Source organism: Fragaria vesca, linkage group LG5, assembly GCF_000184155.1.
Source record: "Fragaria vesca subsp. vesca linkage group LG5, FraVesHawaii_1.0, whole genome shotgun sequence".
NCBI classification, from domain to species: Eukaryota; Viridiplantae; Streptophyta; class Magnoliopsida; order Rosales; family Rosaceae; genus Fragaria; species Fragaria vesca.
This window is the reverse complement of record NC_020495.1, coordinates 10,311,474-10,325,628: the sequence shown is the minus strand read 5'-3', so window position 1 is coordinate 10,325,628 and position 14,155 is coordinate 10,311,474. Positions and strand designations below refer to the sequence as shown.

General features: G+C 39.4%; 4 protein-coding genes across 4 annotated transcripts; 1 reads left to right on the top strand and 3 right to left on the bottom strand.

The window, feature by feature from the left end:
- The first annotated feature begins 351 nt into the window (after positions 1 to 351).
- Positions 352 to 3,921, top strand: LOC101315146 (ATP synthase subunit beta, mitochondrial-like). The gene is made up of 9 exons (XM_004299507.1): positions 352 to 945; positions 1,128 to 1,203; positions 1,319 to 1,407; positions 2,039 to 2,156; positions 2,242 to 2,345; positions 2,427 to 2,585; positions 2,702 to 2,926; positions 3,044 to 3,355; positions 3,542 to 3,921. The coding sequence occupies exons 1-9, from the start codon at positions 484 to 486 to the stop codon at positions 3,650 to 3,652; spliced, it is 1,656 nt and encodes a 551-aa protein (XP_004299555.1). The 5' UTR covers positions 352 to 483; the 3' UTR covers positions 3,653 to 3,921.
- Positions 3,922 to 4,267: 346 nt separating this feature from the next.
- On the bottom strand, positions 4,268 to 5,712 carry LOC101297938 (probable S-adenosylmethionine-dependent methyltransferase At5g38100-like). Its single transcript, XM_004301218.1, has 3 exons — positions 5,620 to 5,712; positions 4,769 to 5,425; positions 4,268 to 4,606 (listed from the first exon to the last, which is right to left on the bottom strand). Exons 1-3 carry the CDS (start codon positions 5,710 to 5,712, stop codon positions 4,268 to 4,270), a joined length of 1,089 nt encoding a protein of 362 aa, XP_004301266.1.
- A 536-nt stretch (positions 5,713 to 6,248) lies between these two features.
- LOC101297646 (probable S-adenosylmethionine-dependent methyltransferase At5g38100-like) lies at positions 6,249 to 7,853 on the bottom strand. The gene is made up of 3 exons (XM_004301217.1): positions 7,803 to 7,853; positions 6,855 to 7,511; positions 6,249 to 6,656 (listed from the first exon to the last, which is right to left on the bottom strand). Exons 1-3 carry the CDS (start codon positions 7,851 to 7,853, stop codon positions 6,318 to 6,320), a joined length of 1,047 nt encoding a protein of 348 aa, XP_004301265.1. The 3' UTR covers positions 6,249 to 6,317.
- A 2,437-nt stretch (positions 7,854 to 10,290) lies between these two features.
- LOC101297354 (probable S-adenosylmethionine-dependent methyltransferase At5g37990-like) lies at positions 10,291 to 10,930 on the bottom strand. The gene is made up of 2 exons (XM_004301216.1): positions 10,772 to 10,930; positions 10,291 to 10,560 (listed from the first exon to the last, which is right to left on the bottom strand). Exons 1-2 carry the CDS (start codon positions 10,928 to 10,930, stop codon positions 10,291 to 10,293), a joined length of 429 nt encoding a protein of 142 aa, XP_004301264.1.
- Positions 10,931 to 14,155: the final 3,225 nt, after the last annotated feature.

Below are 14,155 nucleotides of genomic sequence, written 5' to 3'. Positions count from 1 at the left end.
AGGTTAACTACAAAAATGATACAATTTTTACAGTTTTTCACAACACATGAACTGCAAGACAAACCTTGAGCTTAGACGAGCAAGTCCTGTGTTTACGCCCCCAAGTCAAGAGGTGCCTCATAATTTCTAATATCATATATGAAAAATTTCATGTCAATATTCGCAATTCAAATGATTATATTATTGTGGTAAATAATTCAGCTGACCGTAATAAAACCGAGGTTAATGATTTTGCTCAAAAATATATAAACACAATATGCATTATTTCGACCCGAATAATGTAAAACGGGTTGACCCGGACAATAAAAACAACCCCGAAATTCCAGGTGATGAAAGCAACGATAAAGTCGAACATTTCGATAGCCCCAGTAGCTCTCTCTCTCTCTCTCTCTCCTCACAGTTTTTGGTGAGTGATTCAAACTCCAAATGAGCTCTTGATCCATAAACCCCTCATTTCCGATCAAATTTACCAAACCTGCCACCATGTTCTCCTCCCGCAAGCTCCTCTCCACCCTCCTCCGCTCCTCTCTCCGCCGCACCTCCTCCGCCGCCGCTAGGCCCCCACTCTCCAGATCCTCCCCCATCACGCGCTCCCCCGGCTACCTCCTCTCATGCGCCGCTCACTACTCCACCTCATCCGCCGCCGCCGTCTCCGCGCCTCCCAAATCCGGCACGCCGTCGACGACCGGCAAGATCACCGATGAGTTTACCGGCAAAGGCGCCATCGGCCAGGTCTGCCAGGTCATCGGCGCCGTCGTCGATGTCCGGTTCCAGGACGGCTTGCCGCCGATCCTGACGGCGCTCGAGGTTTTGGATAACTCGATCCGGTTGGTGCTCGAGGTGGCTCAGCATCTCGGTGAGAATATGGTTAGGACTATCGCCATGGATGGGACTGAAGGGCTCGTTAGAGGTCAACGAGTCCTCAACACTGGCTCTCCCATCACTGTAAGATCCTACTCTCCCGGAAAAGTTTACATTTTCGATCCAGAAATTTACTTTCTTACTGTGAATGTGTGTTTTTTCAGATTTACTTTCGGTAATTTTTGTGCTTTTAGTGTGTAAATGTTTTGGTTGAATGTATATGTTTGAGTAATGGAAGATGTGAATTTAAATTTTGTGTTTTTTAGGTGCCTGTTGGAAGAGCAACCCTGGGCCGAATTATGAATGTTATTGGCGAGCCCATTGATCATAGGGGTGAAATAAGTAAGTAGAAGAAAAGCTCCCAAACCTGAAAATGTTGTGCAATTTGAGTATTTATAGATATAATTTTGCGGATAAATGTTCTTAATGATTGTTTTTTGTTGTTGGATTTTGTCAGATACCGATCACTCTCTGCCCATCCATAGAGAAGCACCGGCCTTTGTTGAGCAGGCCACTGAGCAACAGATTCTTGTCACTGGAATCAAGGTATATGTGTTCGATATACCCCCACTTTTTTTGCTGAGTTTTGTTGAGAGTGATACAGTTAGAAAGTGATTCAAGAAACCAATTTTTGTAGAAATATGAAGAAATTGTTGTCTATGTCCTTCCTTTTGAAGGACACTATATTTCAGCTCCAGGTTAATATTGTCTCGGATACTTTTTTTCAGTTTTAAAACATAGAACTCTTAGTCTCAAGCTACTTTTGGATGCTTTTATGGATGGTACACTTAAAGTTTCTTGCTTGATCTCATCTTCCACTGCATTGCTCACAAATTAGTAATGTTTTGGTCCAGTTATGAGCTTAACTGAGAATACATTTTACTAAATCCTAGGTGCGAAGAAAATAATAATTGGTGGTGATGCTTATTTTTGAATTGCCAAAGACTGGAAATTGTTTTTGGACTTTTCTCTTTGTTATGGACTACGTTTAGACTCTGACAGTGTTGAAGTGAGAGCTAAAGTATTAGTGCTCTTTTCTGCAAATGTATTAGTATATTTATTTATTTACTTGCCTTTCTACTTTTAGGATCGGGTGCTATTATGCTGCTAGTTACTACTTATATAATTCCACAACAACAAAGGAGGCCAGTTGACAATCGTATCTTATTCCTATCAGGTTGTTGATCTTCTTGCTCCTTACCAAAGAGGAGGAAAGATTGGGCTCTTTGGTGGTGCTGGTGTTGGGAAGACCGTGCTTATTATGGAACTTATCAACAATGTTGCCAAAGCTCATGGTTGGTTCTGTTAAAACACATTTTGGTTAACCTTTCTTATGTCAATGACCTCTGGAATGATGAAATACGTCGTCCTCCTCTGCAGGTGGTTTCTCTGTGTTTGCTGGTGTGGGAGAACGTACAAGAGAGGGTAATGATTTATACCGAGAAATGATTGAAAGTGGTGTCATTAAGCTCGGAGAAAAGCAGGTTAACTTACTGCAAACCACATTATAACTTTTATGATTCTACTTTTCCTTGTGTTCTCAATTACAGTCCCCTTCATTGCAGAGTGATAGCAAGTGTGCTCTTGTATATGGTCAAATGAATGAACCTCCTGGTGCCCGTGCTCGTGTTGGGCTCACTGGGCTGACTGTGGCTGAGCATTTCCGTGACGCTGAAGGGCAAGATGTGCTACTCTTCATCGATAACATATTCCGCTTTACCCAAGTAATCTCTCTCTTCCACACAGTTACATTTGAGTTAACATATTATTAACAATATTCTGTTAAAGAGATACATTATAACTTTTACAAATCTGCCGTCTTCTTGTCTCCATTCCCCAGGCTAACTCAGAAGTGTCTGCTTTGCTCGGTCGTATCCCATCTGCTGTCGGTTACCAACCTACGTTGGCTACTGATCTTGGAGGACTTCAAGAGCGTATCACTACAACCAAGAAGGGTTCCATTACGTCTGTTCAAGCTATTTATGTACCTGCTGATGACTTGACAGATCCAGCTCCTGCAACCACTTTTGCCCATCTTGATGCCACCACTGTGCTGTCACGACAAGTATGTAGCCTTTTATTCACAAAAATGTAGATCTTTTAGGAATCTTTGGCAGACACTCTTTTGATCTGTTTACTATCATTCTGTTCTTAAATCTAATGACAACTGCTTTTTGGTCAGATATCTGAGCTTGGAATCTATCCTGCTGTCGACCCCTTGGATTCTACATCTCGCATGCTCTCACCTCATATTTTAGGAGAAGAACATTACAACACTGCTCGTGGTGTTCAGAAAGTTCTTCAAAACTATAAGAATCTGCAGGATATTATTGCAATTTTGGGTATGGATGAGCTTAGTGAAGATGACAAATTAACTGTTGCTCGTGCTCGTAAGATCCAACGTTTCTTGAGTCAACCTTTCCATGTGGCTGAAGTGTTCACGGGAGCTCCTGGAAAATATGTGGAGTTGAAAGAGAGCATTACCAGTTTCCAGGTGATCAAGTTTTTCCTTTTTTGGTTTTTGTTCCCTTAACGATAGGCATTTGTAATGACAAATACCATCCATGCTTAATGCCCTCAACTGTTAGACACTAACAATTAGTACGATGCATTGTGTAGTCTATTCTTTCAGTACCTGGCCATTTTCTGATGTTTTTGATTTCAAAATTTGTTTCTACAGGGAGTTCTGGATGGGAAGTATGATGATCTTTCTGAGCAATCGTTCTATATGGTTGGTGGAATTGAAGAAGTCATTGCCAAGGCAGAGAAGATAGCCAAGGAAAATGCTTAGGTCATGTGGCTATTATCTGTCATCCTGAGTTTCCAAAGAGCTAATAATGTCGGCATTGGTAATTCTCAGGAATTTCATTTGTTTTGAGGAGAGAACTGGCTTTTTCAGTTAAAGCATTAATTTTGTTAGGGTTGTATTAGGTAAAGAGATGAGGAGTGGGCATTTTCTGTTAGGCCCCTTCCCTTGTGCAATAAGGTATGCACTTGTGTGTATTTACTTGCAAATTATAATCAGTTCAGTTCACAAGGAAATGCGCCTCTTGTCTTGTTCTTTGTTTTGTTTCATGTTGTTTTGAAATCTAGTAAGGTGATGTTATCTTAGAAAACCATTTTGCACCTTTATTCTGGGATTTAAAGAACAGATGCAGAAGAGGGCATATAATGATTTAGTGACTCCCTTTTTATTAGTTTAGGTGACTCTGCAAATTGCAATTTCAGCTTGAAGTTATTAGAAACGTCACAACTTATAAAAAGAGCAAAAAAGAAAACTGCGTTTGTACAACTTGTGAGAGGTGGATTACAAGTTTATACAGCGCATTTTTACACGTCATAACAATGAAGCACAAGGAAGTTCAAGCATTACAAATCTCAAGTGCTAGAATCATCATGTTTCAAGTCAATCTTCCTTGCGTTTAAGCACCACAAGGAAGTTAACTGCCTTCCCTGAGATAATGGTGGATATATGATCTTCACATTTTTTCTGATACAAGTCGAACAGTTCATCTAAAATTTCCTCTCCAAAATGCTGCTTCAAGAGCCCCTCCATGCCAGCTCTAATGTGAGAGGCAATCAGTTTTGGCATTGAGCTAGTGTCCTCTACCCAGGAAACAAGCAAGTCTGCCACCATCTCTATGCTAAAACATCCATTTCTTTCTACAACATCTGATAGTTCTTTGGGAGACATTGAATACACAGGTATGTTAAACGAATCCACTTTCTCTTCGCTTACAACTCCCTGCATACACGGTAGAAATAAGGATGTCTTGTTCAGTTCCAACCTAAAAGCAGCAAGTAGAGTCAAATATGACAGATTCTTGCATATATGACTATCTATTTGCGTATTTGGGCTATGTTTGGTTACAAAATTTCACTTTTTGCTATGTATGAATAGCTTTACCTTTCTAACCAAGTCCATGAGGGAGGATCCTAAAAGCTGTAAGAGCACATTTGGCGTAGCATCAGAATGAGGAGTATCACTGTGGCGGCCTGGAAAGGTAAGTACAATTAGTCCTCCATACACAATCTCTTGAGCCCTGGCTTGCAGGAAGCTCTCCATGTCGTCACTATATTGAGTTTCATAAGCCCTTGTTACTTCATCTGTGGCATTTGAATAATGAATGCATCCTTTGTTCCACGCAGGACTAGTACTATCTTCTATTACTGTTGGTACTCTAGATAGCCATTGAATGGCAGTAGAAGAGTAAGCAAAGTTAATGGAAGCATTCGGGAACACCCGCTTGTAGAAAGAACCTGGCACACCGGCTGCATGGTATCTTCTGTTCTGAGGGAGGGATTGGAAGAGCATGTTAAAGTCATTTGAGATATGATCATTAAAGAACACAAGAAATTCGGGAATCTGAGATTTCAGCCCTTGGCTTTGGTACTTGGACTCCACAGCTTCAAGTATGTTCTCAACTGCCAAAAAAGTATTTGGCCCAGTAGAGCAACCCAAATCTGCAATGTGAAAAGACTTGGAAGGTAAGAATATCTCGATGTCCAGCTTTTCTGCAATTGCCTTGTTCAGAAGTTCTTTGGCAGCATCGACGGAACCTCTCTGCAAAATGAGAGATTGTGCAGGTTACTTCTTCTCTCTATTTGGTAAGTCTGTGCATGTTAGTTTTAGTTTAGAGGATCCAAAGCTTTCAGTATGCTTTTTTCTACAAAACTATCCCATCATAAACTACAAGGTAATCAACTCAGGGAAATAGTAACTAATACTAAGGTGTAGTAGTATACTAAAGAAGAAACCTGCAGAATGGAGTTTTTCATATAGCTATTGGGGCCATCTCCACCTTTCATAGGATGTGCTTCAAAGACTATATTGGTATTCTCTGCAGCCATATCTTTGCTTCTCTGTGTTTCTCTGTGTATTGCATATTGTATCTTAGGGGTCATCATAGTTTATATCTACTACCAGTCCACTACTTGACACTAATAAAAAGACAAAGCTTAGCACCAAAATATAAAAGACAAAGCAGATTAACTAAGAATGAGCTTGACGATCATTTATTTAGCAATGTTGGAGTATGTGAAACAGATACCTATTTTTTTTTTTAAATCTTTGAAGGAAGTTTGAAACTCTACCAGAAATGGTCTGGTGATATGCCAGGTTGCCAGAATCATGTCAACTACTGTTTGCAGTACATGGCATTATCTTTAACATTTTGTGTATGTCTCCTTTCTTTCTCTGTGTTTTGGGATTCCATGGCATTTTGTATTGTGGACCATTGTTGTTATTCTACTACAGCTACTTAATGCCATAATCCAGTAATCTAAAGACAAATAGTTAATTTAAGAACTGGAAGACAATAGAGAACGTCAGTGGTGATGATGCTATGAAATACAAATTGTTTGTCTTTTCTGTTCATAATTCTTCGCTCAATTCCAGCTTGCACGGCACTTATATTGATAAGATCAAGGAATTTCAAGTTCCAAGAATGTTCAAATCAATCTGCCTTACGTCTAAGAACAACAAGAAAGTTGTGTCCAAGCACAGCAAGAAATTCAAGCATATCTTGCTCACATTTTTGCCAGTACAAGTCGAAGAGCTCATCTAAGATTTCCTCTCCAAAGTGATTCTTGATCATTCCCTCCACGCCAGCTCTCATTTGAGAGGCAAGTAGTTGCGGTACTGAAAGAGTGTCATCTACCAGAGGATCTGGTAAGTTTGTCATCATCTCTATGCTAAAGCTTCCATTCTGTTTCACAGCAGCTTCAAGTTCTAGGGGGGTCATGGAATATATAGGCATGTTGAATGAATCTACTTTCTCTTCGCTAACAACTCCCTCCACAAAGGAAAATAAGCAGGTTATGTGTTGTGCAATGCAACATAATAACACAAGAATAATAGAATCAACTATAGTTTCGAAGTTAGATTAAGAGATATAATCAGGCTTTAACACTACTAAAGATGATTTGAAGTAGCTAAGTTTCTAACATTTCTGGTTTTGAATATGTTTATGACTGGATTATGTATTTCTTACCTTTGTAACCAAGTCCATGAGGCAAAATCCTAAAACTTGGAAGGCCAAATTTGCCCAGGCTTGAAAACTTCGGGAGCCATCTGGGCGGCCTGGATAGGTAAGCACCATTAGTCCTCCACATACAATCTCTTGTGCTCTAGCATGCAGGAAACACTCCATGTCCTTGACATATTGAGCTTTATAAGCCCTTACTACTTCATCACTGGCATTCAAGTAATGAATCCTTCCTTTATTCCAAGCAGGACTGTGTCTGTCCGACACCTCTTTCGGTACTCTAGAAAGCCAATGAATGGCATAGGAAGAGTGAACTAAGTGGATGGAAGCACTAGGAAATATTCGACTATAGAAAGAACCAGGCACCCCTGCTGCATAGTATCGCCTGCTCTCAGGGAAGGATTTGAACAGCGTGTTAAAGTCATTTGAGGGGTGATCATTAAACAAGACTTGAAATTCTGGGATTTGTGAATTCTCTCCATGGCTTTGATACTTGCACTCCACAGCTTCAATTATGTTTTTAACAGCATAAAATGTATTAGGCCCAACAGAGCAACCCAGATCAGCAATTTTAAAGGATTTGGAAGATGATAATATATCTATGTCAAGTGTTTCCGCAATTCCCTTTTTTAGAAGTTCTTTAGCAGCATCAACAACTCCTCTCTGCAAAAGCCAAGATTGTTCAGGTTACTAATTACAGTTTTTTTCGTGCTTGCTATGTTTGGTTGTGATGATCCAAAATTTTAATTAGTTTTTCACCACAGGAGTATAAATGCTTCATATCTGATACTACATAAGAATTGAAAATGAGGGTTCATATAATTGGATAAACTAATGCAAAAGATTTAAAGGAAACGAGTGTTAACTATCTAAATTTTGTTCCATGCTATAGCATTCTTACATCCTAGAACGCTAGAAGTGAATGAAAAGTTTCGAATCGAAGAAGAAGAGTACCTGCAGAACGGAGTTCTTGGCATAGCTGTTGGGGCCATCTCCACCTTCCATTGGATGTGCTTCCATCTCTCTCTCTCTGTGTTACAGTTGTTGCTAATCAATGTAAGACAACCATTTTGTATGGCATCTTATATTGTTCACAAGTCACAACCATAGTTATTGTTCTGCTACAGCTTAATGCCACATAATCCAGTAATCCAAAGAAAAAGCGTTTTTAAAGTGGAAGACAGTAGAGAATAACGATGATGCTAGTTGGTTGTCTTTTCTGCACATAATTATTCTCTCCCTTCCGGCTTTCATGGTAGAGACAGATACTGAATCATCGATTTCCTTTCACCATTGCTTTACGTATTGCTAGAAAAAAAATAGAAAAAAAAGAGGTAGTTCACTATTAATTCACTGATGATACTTGGTCAGAAAAATAAATACTCATAAACCAGCTTAAGCCGCATAACAAACCTAATACTTGAGTGATGCTTGTAGTAGAGTTCAAAGCCTAAAAGAACAGACATTATAGGAAAGCCCCTTAAAGTACAGGAAATCATGTTTTGAGCCGAAGGTCCTCAAACGTGAACTGAATTTGTATACCATTCTCTCAAAACATTTTCATAAGTTCACACTGCAGCAATTTTACATTTCACCTTGGCAGGGAATTAATAGAGAAAGGAATTCTGCCACTGAAAAATGAGGCTCTGGTACAATTAAAAAATGAGAAAGAGAGTGAGATATTTATACTATGAGCTAGGTGTGCAGATTAGTGACATGTGGCAAACAGCTTATGTAACTAACTATACAACACAGCCTGCTTGAGAAGATATTCTAACTAACAGCCTGCTTGAGAAGATATTCTAACTAACAGAATATTGCTTACAATTACATATAAAACATAATCATCAAGTTCAAGTTCACAAGTCACAAGTACTGAAACAGCATTTCCAAATCAACCTGCCTTGCGCAGCTGCGTCTAAGCACAACCAGGAAGTTGACTGACTTCTCTGGATCATGTCTGCAGGAGGCATGCTCTTCACATTTCTTGCGAAACAATCTAAGACTTTTTCTCCAAACTGCTGCTTGAGGTCCTCCTCCACGCTACCTCTTAAGTGAGTGGCAAGCAGCTGCGCCTTTAAGATAGTGTCATGTACCAAGGGAAGAGGTACGTCTACATTTTCTCTATGCTAAAACATACAATTTGTTCTACAACAGCTACTATTTCTTGGGGAGACACGTTATACACGTTGGTATGTTAAACAAATCTACTTTGTCTTTGCTAACAACTCCAAATGACTATATTTGATAGCAACTCCAAATCTACTTTGTCTTTGCTAACAACTCCAAATGACTATATTTTCTTATCATAATCAAGATCTTTTAGAACCGCACAATTTCATATGAATTTTTCATCTAATCTTCGTTTGACTACCTGCCTATTTCTTGAAAACATTTCGTAAAGAAAAGACGAATATAATACTATCCTAGCTATACTACAAGATTCGAAGCAATCAAGCTAAGAACAAAAAATGTACCGGAAGTTGTAGAGAGGCACCAAAAACATATGTGAATGCTCTTTGGAAAGAAAAATACCTACTAAGGAGAACAAGAACCAGAACTTAAACCTTTTTACAAATCGAATAGTTTGGTAATGAATATATATATACACATTGAAGCCAGCAATATAAATTTAAAATGCTTCTGAGACTGAGAGTCTTTTGAGTTCCTGCTGTGCCATCTCTCAGTCTAGTGTAATTTGTGGAGAGATCCTTTCTCTCTCTAGAGTGTGTAATTTGTGGAGAGATGTTGGGTTGCATATGGCACATTATATAGTGTAATTTCGGATCAATACTCATTTCTACTACTGCTAATTGACAATAGTCAAAGACAAAGCAGATTAATTAAGACAGTTAGAAGTATAAGACACAAGGAAAAGTCCATGGTGATGATGCAGTGTAAGACAATTTGGTCATCTTTTTGCTTACCCTTTTCTTCTGAATGATTAGAAATGATTGGTATCATACAATAACTTAAATCATATTTACTGTCCATAAATTGGTTTAACATCGAATTCTGTTAGCTCAATTGGACTGTCATTAAATTTTAATGTAGACTATATGACAAATAGCCAGCTGATCGTTCCAATACTTTCTTGATTATCTCTTCAAGACAGGATTGTGGCAGCCTGCTGAAATTACAAGAGTCCTGTCCTCGGTAAAAGTTATTCTTTTCATCCTTGTACTGCAAAGTTTACCACATACATGGATTCTTTAGCATATGTCATGAGCTGAGTTCATTTCTTGACAAATTCAATGCAGGGAAACTCCAATCAGTTACCTACATTGGAACCTCTGAAGCGCATTGGAGGGCATGGAACGTTCAAGATTTAAGGGCATTGGAAACTAGACAACTTTAGAATCAGGAGGTACATTAAATGGAAACTTGAAATTCATTGAACAGTAAGATAAGTATCTCATTTGACACTTATCTTCACAAAGTTTTATTGTAGTATTGTGATTAAGTCGAAGAGCTCGTCTAAGATTTCATCCCCAAAATGCTGCTTAAACTGTCCTTCTGTAGCAGCTCTAACATGCAATGCAACGAGTGGAGCAGTGTCAGAGACACAGTCAAGTGTTGGGACATGAGGTAAGATCTCCATACTCTCTATGCTAAAACATCCATTTAGTTCAACAGCAGCTTCCAGTTCTTGGGGAGACATGCAGTAAATTGGAATGTTAAATGCATCTAGTTTATCTTCACTAACTACTCCCTGCATATCAAAGAACATGATGCTTTTAAACAATATCATCAAAATCATTTAGGAGTGCAGTAGTGACCCAGATATTGAAATCACTGAATGCTTTTGAAGTCCTATTATAGAAACATCGTCTTCCATGTTTGAGTTATAAGTTTATAGCAGATCAAACTATTATGTGATACAAATTAGGATCATGCATGGTAGACTAGCTCAATATCCTTACCCTCTTAGCCATTTCACTGAGGCAAGTTCCTAAAAGTTGATAGGTAACGTTTGATGAAGCATGTGAGTGAGGCGTACCATCAGGTCGGCCTGCAATAGTGAGCACCATTAGTGCTCCATGTACTGTCTCTTGTGCCCTGGCATGCAGGAAGCACTCCATATCCCTGGCGTATTGATCTTCATAAGCCTCACAACTTCATCTGTGGATTTTAAGTAGTGTATTCTTCCTTTATTCCAAGCAGGGGAGTTGCTGTCAGTTACATCTTTTGGTACTCTAGAAAGCCAATGATTGGTATAGGAAGAGTGAAAAAAGTGAACTGATGCATTAGGAAATATGCGGCAATAGAAAGAACCAGGAACTCCAGCGGCATGGTACTGCCTGTTGTGAGGGAGTGAATTGAAGAGAATGTTGAAGTCATTTGTGGTGTGATCATTAAAGAAAACTTGAAATTCAGGGATTTGGGAATTCGTCCCCTTACAGATTCAAGGATGTTTTTTACTGCATAAAATGTATTAGGTCCAACAGAGCAACCCAAATCTGCAATGTGGAATGTGTTTGAAGACAACAAGATCTCCGTGTCAAGATTTTCTGCAATGGCCTTTTTCAGAAGTTCTTTGGCAGCATCGGCCACTCCTCTCTGCAAAAGTAGAGTTTGTGCATGCCACTTCTATAATAGGGAATCCAAAACTATAATGGTGTTTCTACAGAATTGTATAGTTCACACAAGTCATTTTTCAAATGAGGCATATGATGATTTTTTCCAAGTCTATGATGATTGTCTGTTATCAGGCCTATGATGATTTTAACCTAGTGTAGTGATTGAGGACCAATAGAGGAATTGTGCTGAACAAATATGAGAGGTGATTTGTTCTTAAGTACAATATATACCCATTAAAGGTTAGTGAGAAGAACCTAGTATGTGGAGTTCTTGGCATAACTGTTGGGGCTATCTCCAGCTTTCATTGGCTACAGCTGTCTACAGCTCTCTTGGAAATGCTTCTGATAATCTAGTTTCCTCTGCTGCCATTTTTCCCTCTCTATCACTCTCTGGCTACCGAGTTATAATATTTTGTACTATCATTTGTTTTTATAAAATTTAGAATACTGATGCTAGCTACCTGACTGTAATCATAGTCAAAGAAAAAAGAAAATTATAAAAGAAATGTAGAAGATAACAGAAGTCCTTCACTAAATTCTCCGATTTCATGTTGTTTCTTACGCCGCACCTTCTTTTATTATTTCTGTATTCGTTCTGTCATTTTAGGATTTGTAGACATAGTTCAACTATTATGTCACAATATTATCTTAATTTATGGATTGCTTTCAAATCTTCAAGGTAGAGTTATAGCCACCTAATGATGATCATTGGCATACTTTCTTGGTTTGGTCTATATGAAAAGATTCAAGAGTTGACAGTGGACGGCAAAAACTTAAGAAGTGCCGCAAATCCCCAAAGCCAAAGTAAAAATTCCAAGCTCCTCTGCCATCCACCTAGAAATGCAGTTCATCATGTGTCTTTTAGCATATTGTATTAGCTGCATGCTTTGGCAATTTCACTTGAGATGGCATAAGAAACAACAGTAGTTTTTGGTACACTAGAAATTTATTAAAAAGGAATAAGATGATGAACTATTGAACACAATGAAGAGGAAACTGGGGATGTTATGAGTTTGTTGAAATCATCCGAGCTGTGATTATAAAGAACTTCGAAAATCATTAAGAAATAGCCGGCCTTGGAAAGAACCAGCTAGGCACACCCACTACAAAGTATTGCCTGTTCTGAGGGAGGGAATATTTGAAGAGCATGTGGAACTCATTTTGAGTAGAGTACTAGAACCGAAAGAAATACAGAACTAATTATTTAAGAAAAGTAAAGTCAACTGAAATGTTCTTGCCAATGTTCTAGTTTAAGAACTAATTTCCGGTCTTTTTATAATCTAGTCCATACTGTACTATATGACACGCTCTCTCCATGTCCTCGGCATATTGAGCTTCATAAGCTCTCATTACTTCATCTATGGAGTCTAATAATGTATTCGATCGTCCTCGGAATTTGCGTCTGTTACATGACTTACATCTTTTGGTACTCTAGAAAGCCAATGGATGGAAAAAGAAGGGTGGAAAAAGTGGACGGAGGCATTGGGGAGATTCGACCATAGAAAGAACCAGAAACACCTGCTAGTTTTTTTTTTTGGAATGAAAGTGGTCAAACTTTATTATTAGAAAAAGATTACAATAGATGATGTAGAAAACACATCCAGAAATAAGAAACATACAAACGTAAAATTGCAATATGAGCATCAACGCTAAAACAATAACGCCTGGACTCGGTTTATGCTTACGGATTGCACCCGTTAAGCGAAATGAGTAGCCGGTGATTTGACTACCCATGTAAAACCAATGCCCAAAATATAAAAACCATTCCGACACCAGAATGAGGGCAATCTTCCACCTAAGGTATCGAAGCTGGCCAAGGGTGATTCCAGACATGGACATGATGACAAATGATCCTTAACGAACAAATACCATAGTTACGGGTCCATCAACCAATATCAAAACTAGTTTAGAGGCCAAAACCAAAGACACTAGCGATATTTCCAAAGAAAAAAAAAGTTTGATCCCAAGGCCCACAAGACCCACCTGGATCCTAGACCCAAACTCTGCCCCAGGCTTGGATCCAGATCTGGCCCAAGACCCACGTCTAAAACCAGATCTGCCCCGCCCTTGATTCATGTCCAATCGCCTCCGCCGTCAGAGGAGTTCGGAAGCATGCCCAGCCACCATCCTTTGACCCCAGCAACAACATAGCCTGAACTGAGAACTTTCCATGGGACTCAGATCGACACACCAAGACGCCGCCGCTTATCCTACCAAACAGTGGGGAGTCTTAAGATGGATTGCTGAGAACAAACCCTGATTCCCACCAGAACCAAATTCCGGTTGTCGATCAATCATCATCTCAACCACCTTCCCTGCAAACAATAGCCGACCCAATAAGGGTCTCAACACCCCAGACTCATATCTCTCCAACAAGACTGCTTTGAGGCGTGCTCGATTCGGTTGGATACGATTGACAATTGAAACCGATCCAAACCCACCAATCTGCACAACCGCACTACCCAGAGTGATGTTCATCGCCGATAGACATGCTTGTCGTGAAATAGGCATGGCAGAGGCCATGCACACATGGAGCACCACCGAGGACTTGGCTTCTCTGCTTGGCTTTTATTTGCTTGGATCTGCTTGGGTTTTTCCCTAAGCCTGCCACGTCTGGATAGAAATACAAGTCTTCCAAAATTGAAGTTGTGTCGAGAAGTATGTGATTTTTGTCTCATTTCCTCTACAACAAAACCCAGATTCATCCCTTTTCTCTCTCTCTCTCTC

Coding starts and splice junctions, on each gene's coding strand:
- LOC101315146 (XM_004299507.1), top strand. CDS start 484: ATGTTCTCCTCCCGCAAGCTCCTCTCCACCCTCCTCCGCTCCTCTCTC. Junction 946..1,127: donor ACACTGGCTCTCCCATCACT/GTAAGATCCTAC, acceptor TGTGTTTTTTAG/GTGCCTGTTGGAAGAGCAAC. Junction 2,346..2,426: donor TTAAGCTCGGAGAAAAGCAG/GTTAACTTACTG, acceptor CCTTCATTGCAG/AGTGATAGCAAGTGTGCTCT.
- LOC101297354 (XM_004301216.1), bottom strand. CDS start 10,930: ATGGAGTGCTTCCTGCATGCCAGGGCACAAGAGACAGTACATGGAGCA. Junction 10,561..10,771: donor TCAGTGAAATGGCTAAGAGG/GTAAGGATATTG, acceptor TTTGATATGCAG/GGAGTAGTTAGTGAAGATAA.
- LOC101297646 (XM_004301217.1), bottom strand. CDS start 7,853: ATGGAAGGTGGAGATGGCCCCAACAGCTATGCCAAGAACTCCGTTCTG. Junction 7,512..7,802: donor CCAAGAACTCCGTTCTGCAG/GTACTCTTCTTC, acceptor TGGCTTTTGCAG/AGAGGAGTTGTTGATGCTGC. Junction 6,657..6,854: donor TCATGGACTTGGTTACAAAG/GTAAGAAATACA, acceptor TCCTTTGTGGAG/GGAGTTGTTAGCGAAGAGAA.
- LOC101297938 (XM_004301218.1), bottom strand. CDS start 5,712: ATGGCTGCAGAGAATACCAATATAGTCTTTGAAGCACATCCTATGAAA. Junction 5,426..5,619: donor TGAAAAACTCCATTCTGCAG/GTTTCTTCTTTA, acceptor CTCATTTTGCAG/AGAGGTTCCGTCGATGCTGC. Junction 4,607..4,768: donor TCATGGACTTGGTTAGAAAG/GTAAAGCTATTC, acceptor CCGTGTATGCAG/GGAGTTGTAAGCGAAGAGAA.